This window comes from Balaenoptera borealis (assembly GCF_965194805.1).
Source record: "Balaenoptera borealis genome assembly, chromosome: 6".
NCBI lineage: Eukaryota > Metazoa > Chordata > Mammalia > Artiodactyla > Balaenopteridae > Balaenoptera > Balaenoptera borealis.
In genome coordinates, this window is record NC_138863.1 from 33,805,704 (window position 1) to 33,828,969 (window position 23,266).

Consider the following 23,266-nt stretch of genomic DNA (forward strand, 5'->3'; position numbering starts at 1 on the left):
CAAGAAAATTCAGGAAGACGATACAATGATCTCAGGCATAAAATTAATGAACAGAAGGACTACTTTACCAAAGAGATTGAAAATCTGAAAAAGAACCAAACAGAAATTCTGGAACTCAATAAATGAGATGAAGAATGCATTACAATACATTGGAAATAGAGCAGATCATATGGAAGAAAGAATTAGTGAGCTCAAAGATAGAAATATAGAAATGATTCAAGTGGAAGAGGAGAGAGAACTAAGATTTTTAAAGAGTGAAGAAAACTTATGAGAACTATCTGACTACATTAGAAAAGCCAGCATAAGAATAATGGGCATCCCAGAAGGAGAAGAAAGAGACAAGGGAGGAAAAAACATATTTAAAGAAATAATAGCTGAGAGCTTCCAAAACTGGGGAAGGAACTAAACATACAAATCTACATAGCTATAGAACATCTTATTTTTGCAACACAAAAAGACCTTCCCCAAGAGACATTATATTAAAATTGTCAAAAGTCAATGGTAAAGAATTTTAAAGGCAGCCAGGGGAAAAAAGCAGTAACCTACAAATGTATCCCCATTAAGCTATCAGCAGATTTCTCAGCAGAAATTCTATAGGCCAGAGAGAGTGGAATGAAATATTCAAAATAGTGAAAGATAAAAATTATCAGCCACGAATACTCTCTGGCAAAGTTATCCTTCAGATATGAAAGAGAAATAGTCTTTCCCAGACAAACAAAAGCTAAGGGAGCTCACCACCACTAGACCTGCCTTATAAGAAATGTTGAAAGGAGCTATTCAAGTTGAAACAAAAAAAGGAAAGTACACAGAACTCTGATTAAGGTGATAAATAGTCAGAATTAGAATACTATAACTTTTTTTAGAATAATATATTATATACTTACCTATAGCACAAAGGTTAAAGGAAAAGATCATTAAAAATAACTATAGCTACTACATCTTGGTAATAAAATCACAGCATAAAAAGATAATTTGTTACATCAAAAATATAAAAGGGGGAAAGTAAAAAGATGAAGCCTTTATAGGAGACTGAAAGTAAAATGCTATCAGAAGAAAAAGGACTATTTTGTTTATGAGATGTTTTATGTAAACCTCATGATAACCACAAATCAAAAATCTAGAGTAGAGACATGAAATATTAAAAAGGGAGAGACTGAGCAAATCATCATGGAAAACCACCAACTTAAAAGGGAAACAGAAACAGCAGGAAAAAGAAACAATGGAGAGACAAAATAATCAGAAGGCAAAAGATAAAATGGCACTAGTAAATCCTTACATGTCAATAATCACCCTAAATGTAAATGGATTGAACTCACTAATCAAAAGGCACAGAGTGGCTGGATGAATAAAAAAACCACAAAAAAAACCCCAAAAAAACCCAAAAACAAGCTGCCTGCAGGAGATTCATTTCAGCTCTAAAAGACATATAGGCTCAAAGTGAAAGGATGGAAGATGGTATTTCAAGCAACTGGAAACAAAAATAAGGCAGGCAAATATAACAGACAACTTATAACAGACAAATATAACTTAGACAAAATAGACTTCAAACCAAAAAGGGTAACAAGAGACAAAGGAAGTCATTATATAATGATAAAGGGGTCAATACATTAAGAAGATACAACAATTTTAAGTACATACACTCCCAACACCCAAGTACCGAAATATTGGGTTGGCCAAAAAGTGACTTCGGTTTTTAAGTAAAAATAAAAGACACATTTTTCATTTTCACCAAGAACTTTATTGAACAATGTATTCACCGTTTTGTTCCACTACCTTCTGCCATTTTTCAGGCAACTTCATAATTCCATCTTCCCAAAACTTTTTATCTTTGTGAGCAAAGAACTGTTCCAGATGCCTTTTATAGTCTTCCAGGGAATTGAAATTTTTTTCCTTTAAGAGAATTTTGTAAAGGTCGAAATAAATGGAAATCCAAAGGTTCAATGTCTAGTGAATACAGCGGATGAATCGGAACTTCCCAGCCAAGCCGTAACAGTTTTTGCCTGGTCATCAAAGAAACATGTGGGGCTTCCCTGGTGGCGCAGTGGTTGAGAATCTGCCTGCCAATGCAAGGGACACGGGTTCGAGCCCTGGTCTGGGAAGATCCTACATGCCGCGGAGCAACTAGGCCCGTGAGCCACAACTACTGAGCCTGCGCGTCTGGAGCCTGTGCTCCGCAACAAGAGAGGCCGCGATAGTGAGAGGCCCGCGCACCGCGATAAAGAGTGGCCCCCGCTTGCCGCAACTAGAGAAAGCCCTCGCACAGAAACGAAGACCCAACACAGCCATAAATAAATAAATAAATAAATAACTTTAAAAAAAAACATGCGGTCTTGTGTTATCCTGATTGAAGATTTTGTGCTTTCTGTTGATTAATTCCAGATGCTTTTCATCAAGTGCCGCTTTCAGTTGGTCTAACTGGGAGCAGTACTTGTTGGAATTAATCCTTTGGTTTTCCAGAAGGAGCTCATAATAGAAGACTCCCTTCCAATCCCACCATATACACAACCTCACCTTCTTTGGATGAAAACCGGCCTTTTGTGTTGTTGGTGGTTCATTTGGCTTGCCCCAAATCTCTTCCATTCCACCTTATTGTACAGTATCTACTTTTCATCACCCGTCACAATTTGTTTTAAAAATGGAACACTTTTCTTACTTTTAAGTAGAGAATTGCATGCAGAAATACAGTCAAGAAGGTTTTTTTTTGTTTAACTTATGTGGAACCCAAACATCAAAGCGATGAACATAACCAAGCTGGTGCAAATGATTTTCAACGCTTGATTTAGATATTTTGAGTATGTCGGCTATCTCCCGTGAGGTATAACATTGATTATTCTTAATTAATGTCTCAATTTGATTGCTATCAACTTCAACTGGTCTACCTGTCTGTGGAGCATTGTCCAGCAAGAAATCTCCAGCACAAAACTTCGCAAACCACTTTTGACATGTTCGATCAGTCACAGCACCTTCTCCATACACTGCACAAATCTTTTTTTTGCATTTCGGTTGCATTTTTACCTTTCTCGAAATAATAAAACATAATATGCTGAAAATGTTGCTTTTTTTCTTCCATCTTCGATACTAAAATGGCTACACAAAAATTCACCAACTTTGATAAGTTTTTTTAAAATGCATGCCGATAGGACAGCTGTCACAATACAATCTAACAAAATTGTTTCAAATGAAGTTAAAGACAACTAAGCGCTACTAGATCCATCTTACGGAAAACACCAAATGAACTTTTTGGCCAACCCAATATATTAAGCAATTAATAACATGTCTTAAGGCAGAAATAGACAACATAAAATAATTGGAGGGGATTTCAATATTCCACTATCAGCACTATTGCTGATCATCCAGACAGAAAATCAACAAAAATGTTGGAATTGGACCACACTTTAGACAAAGTGAACTTAACAGAAATATACAGAGCATTCCTCCAATAGTCTAATATACATTTTTCTCAAGTGCACATGGTATGTTCTCCAGGATAGATCATATGATAGCTACAATATAAATCTTGGCAAATTTAAGAAGATTGAAATTATATCAACTATCTTCTCTGACCACAATGGTATGAAACCAGAAATCAACAAGAGGAAAGTGAGAAGATCTACAAATATGTGAAAACTAAGCAACACACTTCTAAACAACCATTGGGTCAAAGAAGAAATCGAAAGGAAAATAAAAAATTATTTTGAAACAAATGAAAATTGACATAGGACAGATATGTACACACCTTATTCTATGGCACCAGTGAGTTGGTACATGAATGTTCCACACACTAATCACATATTTTACTTGTTTTGAATACAGGTTGAGAGAAGCAACTCTCTTTCTTCTGTTTCCTGGGCATCACCAAACTGTTCTATTAACTAAACTTATTTCCTTACCTTCTTTTTTTTCTCATACAAGTGTAGAAGGAGAATCCTTGAATTTAGTTATTCACTCAACAAACATTTATAGATTGCATAGTTGTAGGCAATACTACAGACCTACTGAATCAAGTAGGGTCCAGGAATCTGTGTTTTCAAAAAATTTTCCAGGAGTGTGTGATACCCACTGACAGTAGGAACCACTGACTGATGATTGACTGTCTAGGTAACCACTAAGGAGATCGGTCAGGAACTCATCACAGACAGGCAAGAGATGGAAGAAGCATAAATTAGGTCAGTAGAAGAGTGAGGGAGAGGAGACAGATGTTCAGAAATGTGAGGTAAATTGGCTGGTGTTGATGGGGTAGGCAGTAGATGGGAAGAAAAAGAAAGAAAGAATAGATCACAAATTTCCAAAATGGAGATCTAATCATGGTGGTGTCAGGGACTGAAATTTCAAGTATAGAAGGAGATGAACACTTAAAAGACAAAAGTATGAGCTCAGCTTAGTTCTGTTGACTCCCAGGTATCTATGAGAGACCCAGGTGGAAGTGTCAAGAGGAAGGTTGGAGATCCAAGTAAAAAGTTCAGGGCCTGCGATGAAGATGTAGATTTGGAAGTGATCCACAGAGAAGTGGTAGTTGAAACCACACCAGAATCCAGGATCATGGCAGGGAGAGGGAGAGAGAATAGATGGGCCAAGGGTGAAAGCTTGGGGGCCTTAACTCCACAGTGAAGAGCTGAACAACTGTGCTCTTTAACATTTTAATATAACCCAAATGTTTTAGCACATCACAAATATGAACAAAGAAAATGTTTGAAAGTTTATTTCAGCGTAAAATTCAGAGTTCCAATCATTAATTCTTCTTGAACCAAATTTTTGTAGGGCTAACTTCTATTTAAATAACTTCTAGATTAAAAATGTAGTCAAATTGTGTCAGAATTTAGTCCTTGGAATGAGGGAAAGAGGGGGACTGATGCTGGGATGTGAACCCACTGCTAAAGAAATTGGCTGGGACATTCTCCCCTGAGAGAGAACAGATCCAAGACCCTGGCCACCATCCTCAGACTTTGAAAGACATCCTAGTGACTAAAAAAGGATCTGAGAGTTCCTTCTATTGGTCAAATGACTTTGGGATGAATGAACCTTGTTCTAAAGGTTAGACCACAGGAGAATTGGGGATCTGTTTCTAAAATCACCATTATGCAAATGATTCATTGGACCATTGAAGATTAGCATTATTTGTTTTTATAAGCAAATCCAGGCACTTTCCTAAAATCTGCAAAAGAACATCAGAAAGTCATTTCTTGCATCTACAAGTAGAATATTGAGAGCTGGAGATTCCTGGACTCCAGAGGAGTCAGTCACTAAAGGAACTACATCTTTAGATGATACTTGGAAATTCTTAGCACAGTATAAAAAAGTGAGATTCATTTCTTTCTGTGCCTTAGATGTGAAGGAGTGTTTATTCACGGTCTTGGACTTTAGACTCCGGGAATCTGAAACTTTCTCCCAAAGGAATCGTAGACACCCATGGTCCAAAGCTGCACAAACCACCTGATTAAACAAAAAAGTACTGATATCCCAGAGGAGCTCCCTGTGTCTCTGCTGGCACCAACGTGAAATCCAATAGCAATCTATTCCTCCGAGGTAAGCATCTAAGCCTTCCTTTAACTTGTCCTGTAAAAATTTTTTATGAATGAGTGAACCAATCTATCTATCTCTCAGGGGAAAAAATCATATTGAGGAATTCACTGAGAATAAAACCCTGAGAGATACAGAAATGAAAAACACAAGAGAGAAAACACAGAAGGGAAAACTACATTGAGATGATGCCAGAGTGTAAAGGCATGACTACAGCTCCTATCGGCTATAACCAGTTCTCAGAAGGTGTCTCTAGCACCAAGACATTCATTTCAGTGTCCAGAGTCCTTGGGGTTTTTTTGATAAAACACAGAAGCCATATTGGTGTCCTTTGCAGAGTATTGGGAGGTTTTGTAGTCCTTGTATCATCTGCCAACACCAGAGGACTTGGCACTTCTCAAGCTTAGCTCAGAGGGATGCACTTGAGCCAATGCTTAAATAAAATAAAAGATAAACCTGATTCCTTTCACAGGCCCTCACAGTTCCATCCCCCTTGTCCCTCATGTAGCAGTGGATGACAGGAGGAGCCAGGGTCCCCCAAGGCAGAGGGAGAGGGCCTGCCAATGCAGTTTGCATCTACTTTGCTCACTTCTTATGGCTTACAGCCCTCCCATAAGACCCAGAAGGTTTCCAAGTGGATCCTGGCTTTACCCAACCTCTTTGACTCAAGACTATCAAATGGATCCTTCCTCGAGTGTCTCAGACAAATATGTACCAAAATTTCCAAATTGGTTTTACCAAATATAAAAATTAAATAAATCTGTATATCTACTAGAAGAATAGGGCAAAGCATTTAAAAACAAGAGTGTAGTACTTTATCAGTAGGTGCCCTTGTTTAGTATTGGATTAAACCATATTAAATTGTTGGTGTTTGACTATTTTTGACATAAAAATGATAATTTCGTGTGGTTCAATCTAACAGGTGAGGAATTACTGGGATAGCAAAGGCTAATGGTGCCTAATCTGGGAAAACACTAACCAAGGCAGATTTGTCTCCAGATTCACACTGATGTAGGAAGAAGGACTAGCTCCCCAGATGCCAAAGATTCCTCAATGTTCCCACTATAATCTCATAGCAGAAATCCTTTTTCCTCAAATGCTGTCAAACTTCCCTTATGAGCCCCTAAAAATTACTAAAACTCAGGTATTTCAACAGCCCACTCTAAGTTTAAGAGAAATTAACTGTTTTGCAACTAGAAAAGATTATGTAAGTAGAGCATACCACTGTGAAGAGCAAGGGACAGTATGGGAACAATTGGGGACCTACATTATTCTCCCTGACCCTTGACCTACAAACTGTCCAGCTTTAGAAGACAGACACTTCACTCTCTTCCCTGAAACAGGGTTTTGAATTGTCTAGAAACAAATGAACTCCTCAGTTCTCAATTAATCAGTACATCTCCAGAAAGAAAAAAGTCAAAAACAAAAAACTTCTCATACATATTTAAAAGTCAGTTCCAACAGTGATACACACACACACACGTATACACACATTGAAAACTTCCCAAAGTTTTCCCGGTTGAACAAACTACTGAGTCCTTGAATTAATAAACAATATGGACATTGGTTTTAAGTGAGCATTGTTGGTTTTTCTGTAGTCTCTTACTTAAGGACAAAATTCTTCTCTAGAAAAGTTTTAACTTATGCACACACACACACATTTGTAGAGCCTTTCTGTTTATGCTTCTAAAAGAAACTTTTAATCGTCTCACGGTGGGGTAGTTGACAAATAATTATAAATAGCAATGACAGGGAATCCTAAACTCCCCTAAACTCTCTGACTCCTGCCCTCAAAAGTCCCAGACACTGACGTATAAATGAGCTGATTTTTCCTTTGGATCTTCAGCCCAAAGCCCTGATGTAGAAAGTTGAGAGCTACATTGGCATACGCAAGGGACAGTATGCCCAATTTATGAAAATTCCTTTGCATAAACTGGAGGTAAGAAGAGTTTCTCCAGAAAATCTAGAGTTTAATCCCCACCCCAGGCCTTCCAGCATTTGGACAGCTCCATTGTGGGCAACGTCCCGAGCTCTCTTTCCTTAGCCTAGTAGGAGGAAAAGTCATGGGGGCAAAGAGGAACCAGAGAGGGAGAGAGAGTGCACCTGCTTCCTCTCAGGAAAGGAGATCCAGCCCTGCATCTCCTGCATCTCACCTCTACAGCCTCCCTTTGAAAGCAGCCCCAACCTTCTCACTCCTCCAGCCTATGGACAGAAAAGCACACAAGACAGGGGTGAGAGAACATCTCAATTTGAGCTTGTCACTAGGAAAGCCCTTCTCATTGAAATGTCCTCACAATGAAAGGAGTAACCAATAAAATAGCCTTAGCCCTTGGCCTATTTTGGTGGAAACACTCCTTCCTTTTGGAGGGGAGTGGAGGCAAGAGGGAATGGGGATTTCCCTTAGCCTGTAGAGCATGCATTCCCTCTTTCTGAACCTTTAGCTGTGTATACTGCAGCTTTCTTGGGCTGGCTTATCTCTGCCCCCAATTAACTACATAATGCCCCCCATGAGAACCTCAGAGCCTGAACAATCCCACCCCACTCCTGGACCACGTTATGCAGTAGCTCACCTGCACTGGTAGAAGTCTCAAAATAAGACTCCAAGGATTTATTTTACAGTCAGCCTGTCTGGATTATATCTCAAACCATTCTCAGGATTTTGGAATGTCCACACAGCAAACCAGCAGTGGGAGCTGCTCACCTTCTCTGAGATAACAGGTGAACGAGCAGATGATGTTTGATGAATTCCTTTCACCCTGTTCAGCCTCTGGACCAGCAGCAAAGAGAAGGAACATCTTCCGTCCCCTAAAACAAGAGGGAGGTTGCATCCTGTAAAATTTGCTCACACTGTTAGAGAGGGAGGAAATATCTACATCTCCACCAGAACCTCACTACCCCTCAAGCAAGAAGCAGGTTAATTCCTACTCACCACACTTTGTTACCAAGGGCCTTCCTTCCTGAAGCCACCCTTACCAGTGAGAGAGTTACCCCAACATTCCAAAAAGTGAAATCTACACCTGAAGAGAACAAAAGCAGGGCATCCCTGCTACGCAAGCTCAGGATGCTGAAGCAGAAAGCTGGTCCTGCGTCCTTCTCCCTTCTCCCTCCAGTTCTACCCCAACCCTCATATGATGCCCAAAGGGATCTCCTACACCACCCCAGCCCCTCCAATGTACAGTGACATATCCCCTATCTCAAGCCAAGCTCAAAGATATCATTGTACAGGAACTTAATCCATTCTGTAATAATGTATTCAACCCTTTCTTGGGTGGATAATCTGAATTGTCACTCATCTGACTTTCCAGGACCCCTGCTCTACTACTCCTGTCTAAAACCGACTATGTTCGCATTTCTCAGGAACTTTTTGGTGTTCCTTTTCCCTATTAAAGGAAGCTGAGGGTTTTATACAGTCACCTAAATGCCACATAAGGGGATTAAAACCTGGGCTCCTATTTTAATATGTGTGTAGCTTAGGGGCTTCCAGTCCCTGGAGAATCTAGTCGTCCATTTGATTTTTCATCTTTTTCTAAGTTTTAAAGACTGACATGGCAAGATGAACATCCTTATCTTGATCTCAGTTATGGTCCTGGATATAGTAGCTCAAAGAGGTTGGGCTTAATACCCTTTCAATCTACAGAACTGATCGTTATTTGTGATGTGGCAACACATCAGCCCACACATAGAGTTGGGGCGTTGGAATGGAAAACGTTAATAAAGCCAAGGTGTTGTTTCTCTGAGCTTGTCATTTCAAAGGCTATCACCTCTGGATAGCATTTCACCAAACCTGGTTTGTGCAGCTTATAGCTTACCCACTTCTCAACCGTATAATCTGGCCTCCTCTCTCACCACACTACTGAAACAGCTGTTCCCAAAGTCCCCAAAGACCTCTGTGCTACTTTAGCCCTTCTGGACCTCTTAGCAGATTCGTCATGGTTAGCTTCTCCCACTCCTTCCTTCTTAAGATACGCTCCTCCCTTGGCTCCTATGACGCTTCACCCTCGCGATGTTCCCGCTCCTTCTCAGGCTCTTCCTTCCCTGTTTGCTTTTTGTTTGTCTGTTTTTGCACATTCCCATCAATGTTGATGTTCCTCAGGACTCCATCCTGGACCTCTTTGGTTTCATTCTATGGGCATTTCCTAGACAGTCTTATCCACTAGTCAGTATCTATAGCATCTTGAGGCCAAGGCCTATTTCTCTCACCTGTATCCTCAGTCCCAGAACAATGGCTACACATAAGATACACGTAACAAACATTTGGTGGGTTAAATTGCTGTTTCTCTTTAATAACATCAAATCTATGGCTGGCTCCCAGGCCCACTCCATCAGCCCCTGTATTTCCCCACAAAAAGTGTAAAGTTTACTACACTGTACTTCCCAAAGAAAGACAGAGATTGTTCTTTCTTTGGCCCTTCTCCTGTCCCTTGGGTAAAATTTCTCAGGTAAGCTCCGGAATAGTTTTTCAACCTGCAGTTCACTGCCTGATAGAAGATCATAAAGTTAATGTACTAGGTTATAACCACAATTTTTAAATTAAGCAGAATATAATACACTAGTATAGGCAATATCAAAATGTTTTATACATGAGGGACAGGATTTATTTCTTTTCTTTTTCTTTTTTTTTAAAGTATTTATTTATTTATTTATGGCTGTGTTGGGTCTTCGTTTCTGTGTGAGGGCTTTCTCTAGTTGCGGCAAGTGGGGGCCACTCTTCATCACGGTGCGCGGGCCTCTCTTGTTGCGGGGCACAGGCTTCAGACGCGCAGGCTCAGTAATTGTGGCTCACGGGCCCAGCTCCTCTGTGGCACGTGGGATCTTCCCAGACCAGGGCTCGAACCCGTGTCCCCTGTATTGGCAGGTAGATTCTCAACCACTGTGCCACCAGGGAAGCCCAGGATTTATTTCTTAAATCTCTGTATGTGTGAATGTGTGCATGTAGCACACATTGAGTGTACTGGTAAAAATGTAAAATTTATATATTACAGTGAATTATGGTCAAAAAAAGTTTGAGAAAAACTGCTCTGAAGTGTCCACATACTATATCCAGGTCAAGGGTAATCCCAGTACAGTTTATCTCATAAACAACATATCCTTTTACTCAGCCCTAACACGTATCATGAACTTAAATCCATTACAGAGCAAATTTCAGAATAAGTAATCTTTTCATTTTAGTAGTTTCATAAAAAGATGGGCTACTCAAAAATTCAGGGCTTGTGTTGTCACTTAAATTTTTTCTTCTTTTAAGCAAATTTCATCAAAACAAAAATTAAGGGCTTCCCTAGTGGTGCAGTGGTTGGGAATCCGCCTGCCAATGCAGGGGACACGGGTTCGAGCCCTGGTCTGGGAAGATCCCACATGCCGCGGAGCAACTAAGCCCGTGCGCCACAACTACTGAGCCCACGTGCCACAACTACTGAAGCCCGTGCACCTAGAGCCAGTGCTCTGCAAGAAGAGAAGCCACCGCAATGAGAAGCCCACGCACCACAACAGAGAGTAGCCCCCGCTCGCCGCAACTAGAGAAAGCCCACACACAGCAACGAAGACTCAACGCAGCCAAAAATAAACAAATAAAATAAATTAAAAAATTTTTTTAATTAAAAGGTCGTGATATATTTTGCCAGAATATATTTTCATAGCATCAAAATGATCTGTTTCCGGAAATGCATAGTTCTATGTGAAATGAGTATCAGGAGTTCTACACTAGATAAAATCCTTTGGAAATCCATACGTGTGGCAAGTTTGGACTGACACAGACATCTTCAGGACTGGGAAGGTGACCCATGATTCTCAAATTTTACCTCCTCCAGAGGGCTTACAAGAAGGACAACTAGGAACCTATTCCAGGCCCTAAAAATAAGGGTATAAGTGGTAGAAGAATCTCCTTTCCAATGGTGGTGAACTTTTGAAATCCTGGGATAAATATATCTGGTAGATTGGGAGAGTGTCACCTTGTGCAGTTTCAGAACCACACATAGAAGAGGCCATAATGATGCATCACAATTCTCTTTCAGTGTTTTTTTGTTGTTGTTGTTGTTTTTAGTGTGCTTGTTCAACGACGATATATAACCTAACACTACATACACCGTTGTCTCCCAGTTTCCCTGTCTTCCTCACCCAATATCATACCCATCTAGGCCATATGTCAGAGAGTAGGGAACCTCAATGGGGAGCTGGGATTATCAACCTGTCGTGAAGCCCTTGCCTTTTTGCCCTGGGGAGCATTTGTATCTTCTCCCTGAGAGTTCTTGACCCCTTGGGACTTTTCGTTCATAGGTGCAGACGGACTGGGCTTCATTGCCTGTCTTAGGTGTTGAGCTTCTCCCCTAGTCCAGCACTCAGAGGTATAAACAACTAAATTATATAGTTGCTATATGCCAACCAGGAGAAAGGGGAAAGCCCTCTAAGGAAATAAGAAACTCTGTACAATAGAGACAGTGGGTATCTGTAATATCATTCAATGCACAGTGGCAGAAAATGAGACTGGAGAAATCACCATGTAACCCGGAGATGAGGGAAAAATCAGGCGTATCAGCAAACATGACCACCCTGCAGATGAAACAGTATTCCCATATCAAAGAAGAGTGTGTCTATAGAAGAGGCGAGTCATGATAGCAAATTGGTCTCAAAGAGGAAAAACTGTAGACGCAGGCTTGTTGAGGGGAGAGTGAGGCTAAATCACAGTAGTACACATCAGAAGTGTGACTGAATTGAGTCCAATCCCAGCTCCCTCACTTACTAGCTGTGGGGCCTTGGGCAGTTAGTTACCTAACTGCTCCGAGTCCCAGTTTCCTCATCTATAACGGGGACAATGGCGGTGCCTGACCCACAGAATTGTTGTGAGGATTAAGGGGTGCAACCCATGCAAAGTGCTTGGCAGGTGCCTGCACATGGTCAACTGACGATAAGTGTTAGCTGCTAGTGTTACTTATGTTACTGTTAACACTAATAAGCAATTCACCTGAGACAGGTGTTTAATCATATTTATTCATTCAATAAATATTTACATCAAGCGCCTGTTATATGGGAGTTTGGCCACAAACATGACCCATATGGTCCCTGTTTTGACTGAGATGGTGCCTTGTTCATGAAGCTTCTCCATGGCTAGAGTGAAATATCATTCAAATATTTCTGCCCAATGTTAAGCCCACCAAAAAGTGTTTTGATCACAGTTTGGCTTCCCCTGTACATTTGCCTGCAGGAAGAGTGCACTGGGCCAACACTGTCTGTACAGTATGGTTTCTCTTGTAAACTAATGTAATGAGTCTGCATTCTAAGCAATCTCTGGGGAGTCTGAGCAGTCTTCCAGGGGCCAAGCGACTCTAGAGCTCTGATACAGTTAGGTATCTGGTGGGTTAAGCAGCAGACTCCAGGCTATGATGAATGCCACCCTCCAGGGTCCTGTTTCACCCCTTGTCTCTTCACCCTATGAAGCCTCCCAGCCCTGGACACTCTGCCCAGTAGGCTGGCATCTGCCTATTTTCGAGTAAAGACAACTGAGGCATGAGGGGCAACAGCCCTGAGCCTGGACCCCGAGGAACTCCAACTGAGCCCCGACTCCACCACATCTAGCCACCTGACCCTGGGCAGGGCACGAGTGCAGGGACCTCATTCCCCAGGGTGGTGGACAGGATTCAAGAGTGGAATATATATGGAAAGGCACTGGTGGCATCACAGAGGAGGCAGGCGTAAGAATCACAACCATAGGATCCCTCCTGCTTCCCTGGAGCACTCTGGCTTACCCAGAGGGAGGTAGGGGAGACCTGTGTACCTCCAGCTGCAGGGAAGACCAGACTGCTGGCGAAGACAGAGCTGCTCCACGGTCATTGCTGCAGGACCTGAATGAACCAGTATAGGTGGAGTAGTGAGCCACATGTTGATATCATATGAAGGCCCCTGAAGTTTTCTTGGGCCAAAATAACTCCCCCACCTGCCTGCTAATTCCCAGCGTTAGTCACTCACTGCTTGAGGGATATCTTAGGTGTATTAACATGAGTTAAGGTATAATTGATCTGTTAGGCAACAGATTAGCTAAAGAATACATGAGTAGAGAAAAAGTTATGTAATTCACAGTAAAAACCCTTCGATGGCTTCCCTTGTTCTGATAGTAAACGACGCAATTCTTAATGTGATTGCCAAAGCCTTGCATGGTCTGCCCTGCCAACCCTTCCCAAGGATTCTTGTGCCACAGTTACTGCATTAGGACCACGTGGCCTTCTTCAGCTCCTTGAACAGACCCAGCTTTTCCCTTCCTCAAAGCCTTCGCACATGCCACCGGCATCAATCAGGGTGATGATGGTGCATATATATATTCTTACATGCGTGCATCCACAGACATATATACATAAACATGCATACACACATACATACATAGATACATATATATACCTACAAAAGTATACATATACATATATACATACATACATATTTACACATATATATGCACAAAAAGATTTATTTTAAGGGATTGGCTCATGCAATTGTGAGGGCTGTGAAAAGTCCAAAATCTGTAGGGCAGGCCAGCAGGCTAGAAAAACTTAAGCAGGATTTCTATGTTACAGTTTTGAGACAGAATAATTCCTTCTTCAGGAAACCTCAGTTTTTTGCTCTTAAGGCCTTCAGCTGATTTTGAGGCTCACCCAGTGTCAAAGCAATCTCCTTTACTTTACAAGTCAACTGACTGTAGATGTTAATCGTATCTACAAATACCTTCACAGCAACGTCTAGTGTTTGACCAAACAATTGGGCATCATAGCCTAGCCAAGCTGACACATAAATTTAACCATCACACTGCCCCTCTGCCTGGGATTTCCCCTCCCTCCCTCACCCGACTGGCACCTTCTTGCCTCCTAGATGTCACTGTAAGTATCACTTCTTCAGGAAGCCAGCTCTGCCTGTCACCTGATCTAGATGCCCACAGTGGTTCTGTCTCTAAGCATCTTTTATTTTTCATCTGTTGCCCTGCCCCAGTTCTAAGCATACCTCTGAGTCTACTTATTTCCTCACTGTATCTCCCCACCTGGATCTAAGCTCTATCACAGCAGGGTCACGTAGGTTCTGGTCACCGCTGCAGGTTGCTCTAGCCCATAGAGCATCTTCAGGTACCTTAGAAAAGGCTCCCTTCCTCCAGGTGGATGTGCCCCTCACAGGTCAGGGCCTGGGGAGCAAATTGGGCTTCCACTGCCTGAAAGTGCCTGTGCAGGAGTCAACCTGTGCAGCCAGCAGAATGAGAGACAAGGCCTGCAAGAGAGGACAGGATGAATGAGTATCCCTGACACATTTGAACAGGGCCCATGTTCCAGGATGCTTAGATTTCAACTTGAGAAAAAGACACGTAAAAACATGAGAAGCAGCACTTCCCTGGTGGTCCAGTGGTTAAGACTCTGTGCTTCCACTGCAGGGGGCATAGGTTCGATCCCTGGTCAGGGAACTAAGATCCCACATGTCTCGAGGCATGGCCAAAAAATAAAATTTTTTTAAAAATTAAAAAAAAATAAAAAACACGAGGAGCTTGGTGGTGAGGGAGCAGGGTTCAGGCTTGTGTGTGGGAAGTGGGGTGGGATTCAGGCAGCAGGAGGGCCTTAGTGGAGGTAGACAGAAGACTAAAGGATACGAGAAAGATACCAAAGAGGAACGCCCCTAGCAGGAGGAAGGGAGGACAGAGTGGGGTGTCAGTGGCAACTGGAAATTGGAAAGGACCCAGAAACATACCCCATCAGAATTAGTACAGATGCCGGGGGACACCTAACCCAGAGACCCTCAACGGCAGGCACTGCCCCCCAAGAGGACACACTGGACTCTCCAAGAAGGGGCATGCTTACTCTGTAAAAGCACTGATTCATTATTATAGTACTCCAAGTTTATACTTTGGAAAAAGCTTTTAAAAACCCATTATTTTCTTAATTCAGAATACATACAGAGAATAAATCTTTGACATGGGCCTGACTAGGAGTGTCATCCAAAAAGCAAGATGCTTCTAAACCCTCCTCAGCCTTTAAGAGTTTGTGCTGTAGGTAATACCTGAAACTTTGGCTAGCTTGGCCACCCCCGTCTACTCAGTCCCCTCGGGCATGTGCACTCCAGCCCTCAGCCAGTCACTCACACTTTGCAAGCTCAGCCAGCTTCTGAATTACTGCCTGGGCCTATTCTCCTCCAGAACAGAGCTCTGTCGGGGCCCAAACAGTTCCCTGCACAAATAAAAACCAAGCTCTGCAACAGAATTCGGGGCTGCCCTAGAACCGGTCACAAGTGACAGTTGAAAATACCCTCATCTTAAAAAGAATAATCCCAGGAAGCAACGATTTAGAAGAGGCCAGAGGCTGCCAGCCAGGACTGACACATGTTTAATCAGCGGTGTATTTATTCCACAGACATTCACTGCGCCCCTGTGTGGGCCAGTCACTGGGCCAGGCTGGAGGATACAGTAGTGAACAAGAGAGATCCCGCTGTGCTTCTCCAGCAGACTGCCAGCTACAGGCTCCAGAGATGGAAGAAAGGGGCACCTTAAGATGCTTATCTAAATCAGCTAGGTCATTGTGCCCACCCTTCACGGGCTGGGTGTTCCAGGGTATGTTATTTATTATCCTCCCTTTTAATTTTTTTCTCCTCCACCCCTAGGGCCTAGACGAGTCAGGAATATTTCTGGGGTTTTCTATGTTCTTCACCATAACAGATGCTGTGCTTGCATCTCACAGGGTGAGGGGCCTGGCCCCAACTTTAACAAGCAACAGTCCAGCCATGCCAGAGCTGATTCGGATGGCCTGTGTGAATTGGTTTGCAGACCTGGTGTGAGGTCCTTCCTTCTTGTCTGTGAATTCTCTGCAGCTCCTTCAGTGATGCCTAATGAGCATGGGGGCTGGTGATATATGTTAATTTAAAAGTAAATTCACACATTCAACAAATAGAATGCTTTCATTTCAAAAATAAAACTTACTCATTTTATATTTTCAAATACGAAGCTATAAGATTTTTATATTTATCAAAAGGGCATATGCATTTTAAAGGATTGAGAAATGGTGCTTCCTATCTGGGCCCTGAATGGGTTACAGGCAGACTTTGATCCTTTGAGCTGTGCAGCAATCTTCAGCCACAATCAGCCTCCTCTGCTTACCCCAGGTGTGCTGCACATGATCATTTCCTTACAGCAGCATGACCTGCATTGCCCAATACCGTAGACATAAACCACACGTGGCTACTGAGCTTTGAAATGAGGCTAGTCCAGACAGATGTGCTAGGAGTGCAAAATACACACTGGATTTTGAAAACATGTTACCAAAAAAGAAGAATGTAAAATACTTCATTAATAATTTTATATGATTAGATGTTGAAATGATAATATTTTGGCTATACTGGGTTAAGGAAAACATTATTAAAATTAATTTCACCTGTTTTACTTTTCTTAATGTGGTCACTAGAAAATTTTTAATTATATATGTGGCTTCCATCTGTGGTTCACATTACATTTGTATTGGACAGAACTGCTCTAGACAATCCCTACTGCACCTTAACCTGAGGAAAAAAAGACAAGACTTAGAGGCACGGGTAGTTAGAAGAGATTTAGTGGATGTAGGGGGCTGGGGAAGGAGGATCAATTCTTTGCTTAAGAAATAAACTTTTACAAGATCTAGAATTAAAAGTGCATACCAAGAAAGAAAGAGAGGAGGGGAGAACAAAGGACAGGAAGGGGAACGGGAGGGAAGGAAAGGGAAAGGGAGGGGAGGGGAAGGAAAAACACCAAAGGAAAAGGACCTCTGTTTCAGTCAATTCAGGCTGTGATAACAAATTACCACAGACTTAAACAGCAAACGTTTATTCTCACAGTTCTGGAGGCTGGGAAGTCCAAGATCAAGATGCCAGCAGATTTGGTATCTGGTGAGACCCTGCTTCCTAGTTCATAGATAGTTGTTTTTTTGCTGTATCCTCACATGGTAGAAGGGTAAAGAAGCTCTCTGGGGTCTCTCTTTTTTTTTTTTTAATTTATTTATTTACTTTTGGCTGCATTGGGTCTTCATTGCTGCGCGCGGCTTTCTCTAGTTGCAGCGAGCGGGGGCTACCCTTCGTTGTGGTGCGCAGGCTTCCCATCACGGTGGCTTCTCTTGTTGCAGAGCACGGGCTCTAGGCGTGCGGGCTTCAGTTGTTGTGGCACGTGGGCTCAGTAGTTGTGGCTCGCAGGCTCAGTAGTTGTGGCACACGGGCTCTGCGGCATGTGGGATCTTCCCAGACCGACCAGGGCTCGAACCCGTGTCCCCTGCATTGGCAGGCAGATTCTTAACCACTGCGCCACCAGGTAAGTCCTGGGGTCTCTTTTATATGAGCACTAATCTCATCCATGTGGACTTCACCCTCATGACCTAATCACCTCCCAAAGGCCCCACCTCCAAATACCATCAGCTTGAGGGTTAGGATCTCAACACATAAATTGGCAAGGGTTGGGGGTGGACATAAACATTCAGTCTATAACAACCTCTAACCTTATTCTATCCCTCAAGTCTCCTCTCCTCCGCAAACCCTCCCAATGACCCCAGCCAGACTGACTGGCCCCCAGTTTCCCTGCTATCACATCTGTCATCTGAACACCATTTAGCAGTTTGGGTCAGTTCCACAAGCACATTCTGTGGCCTGCTCTGTGTGAGGCATTGTGTGGGACCAAGGGAGAACCACAGTAACGACATGTCTGCCCCGAGGCAGTCAGTCTAGTGGAGAAGCAGACATGGAAACAGCACTGGCCATACCAACCTCCCAGGGCTTGGGACTGCACACCGAGAGCTGTCTGCTCCTCCAATTCTCTCTTCACCCCCAGCTGGACTGCAGGCTTTAGAGTAGGTGGCGTGTCTTATTTCTTCTGCCTCCATCGCTGAGCTTCGATATTCATAAAATGCTAACTTATTGGAAAAGGTTTGTGATATAGTGGCTTTAAAATCAGATGACTGGGACTTCCCTGATGGCGCAGTGGTTAAGAATCCGCCTGCCAATGCAGGGGACATGGGTTCCAGCTCTGGTCCCGGAAGATCCCACATGCCGTGGAGCAACTAAGCCAGTGAGCCACAACTACTGAGCCCACATGCCACAACTACTGAAGCCCGCGCGCCTAGAGACTGTGCTCCGCAACAAGAAAAGCCACTGCAAGGAGAAGCCTGCACTCAGCAACAAAGACCCAATGCAGCCAAAAAAAAAATCAGATGACTAGGTTCAAATCCCAGCTCTGCCACTTAAACTAGCTGTGGGTTTTTTTTTTAACATCTTTATCGGAGTATAATTGCTTTACAATGGTGTGTTAGTTTCTGCTTTATAACAAAGTGAATCAGCTATACGTACACATATATCCCCATGTTTCCTCCCTCTTGCGTCTCCCTCCCACCCTCCCTATCCCACCCCTCTAAGTGGTCACAAAGCACTGAGCTGATCTCCCTGTGCTATGCGGCTGCTTCCCACTAGCTATCTATTTTACATTTGGTAGTGTATATATGTCCGTGCCACTCTCTCACTTTGTCCCAGCTTCCGCTTCTCCCTCCCCATGTCCTCAAGTCCATTCTCTACATCTGCATCTTTATTCCTGTCCTGCCCCAAGTTTCTTCAGAACCATTTTTTTTTATTCCATATATATGTGTTAACATACAGTATTTATTTTTCTCTTTCTGACTTACTTCACTCTGTATGACAGTCTCTAGGTCCACCCACCTCACTACAAATAACTCAATTTCATTTCTTTTCATGGCTGAGTAATATTCCATTGTATATATGTGCCACATCTTTATCCGTTCATCTGTTAATGGACACTTAGGTTGCTTCCATGTCCTGGCTAGTGTAAATAGAGCTGCAATGAACATCGTGGTACATGACTCTTTTTGAATTATGGTTTTCTCAGGGTAGATGGCCAGTAGTGGATTGCTGGGTCGTATGGTAGTTCTATTTTTAGTTTTTTAAGGAACCTCCATACTGTTCTCCATAGTGGCTGTATCAGTTTACATTCCCACCAACAGTGCAAGAGGGTTCCCTTTTCTCCACACTCTCTCCAGCATTTATTGTTTGTAGATTTTTTGATGATGGCCATTCTGACTGGTGTGAGGTGATACCTCACTGTAGTTTTGATTTGCATTTCTCTAATGATTAGTGATGTTGAGCATTCTCTCATGTGTTTGCTGGCAATCTGTATATCTTCTTTGGAAAAATGTCTATTTTGTTTTTTAACCTTAGGCAAGTTTTTGACCTGTGCCTCAGCTTCCACATCTGTCAACTAGAGAAACAAATGGTACCTACCTAGTAGAGGCCCCGCATTAAATGAGCTGAGCTGTAAAAGTCTTTAACATAGTCTGACACATATTAACAGCTAAATAAGTACTAGCGATAGATATTATCAGCCTCTGCCACCTGATGGGATGAGGTAATAGGATAGGGTGGGCAGGGGAGAAGGAGTCCAAGATAAGTCCGAAATTATACTCAGGTGAGTGGAGGAAGTGGTGCCTTTAACAGAAGTCGACAACACAGGAGGAGGAGCTGCTTTCAAAGGGAAGGTGGAGAATTTGATTTTAGATTTACAGCCTGGTAGTCAGCCAAGGGATTTATCCAACAGGCAGTTAATTCAGGATTGGCAAGAGGTCTGGGCCGCAGACAGATTTATGAGTCAGTGCAAATTAGTAGTTAGAGCCAGGAAGCACTGAACACCTGGAAAGAAGTGGTGAGTGCTGGAGTCTGGGCACACACCCAGACAGGAGCGCACCTTCAGGCAGAGCCAATGCCTGCCACCGGGAAGGAGGCAACCACTAGACAGCAAGATCTGAAAGGCCCTGAAAATCCCCCATTACACACCTACTTAAAACAAAACCCCCCTCCTCCACTGGCCTGAAAAGCACAAGATCATACCCCTGACGTGGATGAACCCCAGGAAGCCTCGATTAATGTGCCCCTAACTCCAGGGGGGTTGAGGGTCTCAAAACTCAGGTGAGGAGCCATGGACTCTGGTCTGCGGGCTGATGGGCAAATGTCACTTAGCGGTGGCATGGATGAGGCCAGCCAGGCGGGACCTCGTGCCGAAGTATGACAGGGACCGGAGGCCGAGGCCTCTCTGGAACATGCGGGGGAGGAGGTCACAGGAAATGAGCCGCGGAAAGTTGCGGGAAAACGCGCACAGACTCAAACCGTTTGCGGCCTGGGAAGCATTCGGTGATATGCAGCTCACCCAGACCCGGTCTGAAGCCACTGGCCATTCTGACCAGCCTCTCCCGGCGCCCAAACACCCATCTCGCCATAAATCCGAGACCGCAAAGGCCTGGCGAGGGTCCCGCCGAGATGCGAAGCGCCTAGTCAAGAGGGAGGAATGAATGCTACCTGCTCAACCGACACTTCCCGCTTCCCGCGGGACACGGACGCTTTGCTTTCTCAGATAAGAGTCAACGGAGAGCGTGGTCGTGCGCCCACCCGGCCCGGGGCGCGGCCGAGCTTCTGGGGCGGGGGTCACCGGGCCGGGGCGGGGGTCACCGGGCCGGGGCGGGGCGGGGCTGGGCGGAGGTTCGGACGCGCACGCGCGGAGCACCGGCCGCGCCAACGTCCGCCCCGCGAGGCCCCCGGGCACCGCGGCCGTTGGGCCGTTGACGCCGCGGCGCGGGGAGGACCAGGACCCAGACAAGCCAGCCAGCCCCGCCAGGACCCGCTCGCGGGGACCAGGGGACAATGACCAGGCCAGCAGCAGCCATCCTCAGTTCTCCCTCCAGGGCTTCCTTGTAAAGAGCGCAGCCGGGCGTCTTGAGGACCCATGACCACGAGACGAGAGTGGTGGCGTTTATCCTTGTGCTCTGGAGCAAAGAGAATTTAGGCAAAACATGTTTAAGCCAGCCTGGCTGTTTTCTGCAGTAGATTCAGTGGTTCTTGAAAAGCATCTTGGTAGGAAAAAGAAACTGAAAACTGTACCAGGCAAGGGCCGAAGGAAACCGTTCTGTAAAGAGAAGTGCCTCAAATAGCTTCAGATACCTTGATGCTTCCTTAAACCCACTTGTCAAGCTTTTCAAAAACTCAGAGTAAATCTCACTGTACGATTCATCTGTGTTGTACCAATGCAAGTACAAATGGATGTATATTCTGCTTTCAAGAAGTGGATGTTTCTTCATCCATTGCCCGCTCCATGAAGGGAAAAGAGTTTAACTGAAGCAGATACCTGGTTTCCCAAGTGTAGGAAAGATAAATTTCCTTCCTTGAAACAGCAAGGACAAAAACGTGCCAGTATTCATTTGAGGATTTTATCACCAGTGGTCTGGTCTCCCTGAGATTACTGGGAAAAGTATGTCACTATTGCAGGAGGGCTGTCCTCGTTTTCAGAGTAGTGGCTTGCTGTGCTCTGGACAGAACAAGGTTATGGGTTGGACCTAGGAAATCAGTAAAGGAACTTGGAGGGAATAGCCTGAGGTGTGGAGGAGCTGCCCAGGATGGTGAGGATAGCTGGTGTACACTGATTGAGCTAATTTGTTACTTACTTTGTTAGCATTGTTTTTCTAGCTCAAGACACTGAATGAGCCATATGGCAGATCTGTATGCTTACCGCCTTGAAGAAGCAGTTTTCAGATTATATTCACTCTCTTTCCACAGCAGCAGGTATTGAACTTGGACAGCAAAATTCTGATCTTTGTTGTGTCTGCTATAACGTCCTGTGTATGTCACCAGAAAAGAAAACTGCAAGTGATTGTCAGCTACAAAATGCAGAAAGCTGAGTCTCATCAGCTGGAACTTGGCAAACTTGTTTTGCCTACTTTATATTTAAGGACCTCACTGAACTAAGTAAGCTAATGTTACTAACAGTGAAAAAGATTCTCTCTGAATGCCTTCTCTTTATCATGCTCCTTTGCATGTATAAAGAAAAGATTTAAAGCCAAGAAAATATCTTTTAAAATAATTATGTTATAAAGATGTCATCTTCTGCTTTTGGTTTATCATAACAGACAGGTACTGAAAAAATTGGGAAATTCTATGCAATAAATACAGATTTTCTTTTTAGATACATTTTGACCCCACCAAATATTAGTGAATTCTAGTTATCCATGTGTAAATGTTCTCTTATTTAGATAAAATATTGGTAAAGGAAGAATTTTATAGTCTAAATATAAATTCTGTTTTACTTGGTGTGTTTAGCCTTTTGCTCTTATTACATACTGAATCTTTCCTCGGTTTCCGTATCCCTCCAGTAGGTACTTGTTTTTAAAAATTACATACTTTTTTGTTTTTTTGTAAACTTAAGATAACTTTATGCTTGTTTGACTTTGCTTTTACTTTATTTTAGATTAAAAGGGCATTATTTCATTCTTTTTATGGCTGAGTAATATTCTATTGTATGTCTATACACCACATCTTCTTAATCCAATCATCCGTTGGTGGGCACTTGGGTTGCTCCCATGTCTTATCTATTGTAAATAGTGCTGCTGTGAACATTGGGGTGCATGTATCTTTTCAAATTAGTGTTTTTGTTTTTTCCGGATATATACCCAGGGGTAGAATTGCTAGATCATATGGTAGTTCTATTTTTAGTTTTTTGAGGAACCTCCATACTGTTTTCCATAGAGGCTGCACCAATTTACATTCCGACCAACAGTGTACGAAGGTCCCTTTTCTCCACATTCTCTCCAATATTTGTTATGTGTAGATTTTTTGATGATAGCTATTCTGACAGATGTGAGGTGATACCTCATTGTGGTTTTGATTTGCATTTCTCTAATAATTAGCAGTGTTGAGCATCTTTTTATGTGCCTGTTATCCATCTATATGTCTTCTAGAA

The 23,266-nt window shown here is 43.1% G+C and overlaps 1 protein-coding gene across 1 annotated transcript in view; it reads right to left on the reverse strand.

Moving 5' to 3' along the window:
• LOC309631111 (uncharacterized protein) overlaps positions 1-23,266 on the reverse strand; it is a 208,653-nt gene that overhangs the window by 40,198 nt on the left and 145,189 nt on the right. The window contains exon 4 of the mRNA XM_082397191.1: positions 8,219-8,322. Within this exon, the coding sequence (XP_082253317.1) occupies positions 8,219-8,322 (104 nt within the window). The remainder of the gene's footprint in view (positions 1-8,218; positions 8,323-23,266) is intronic.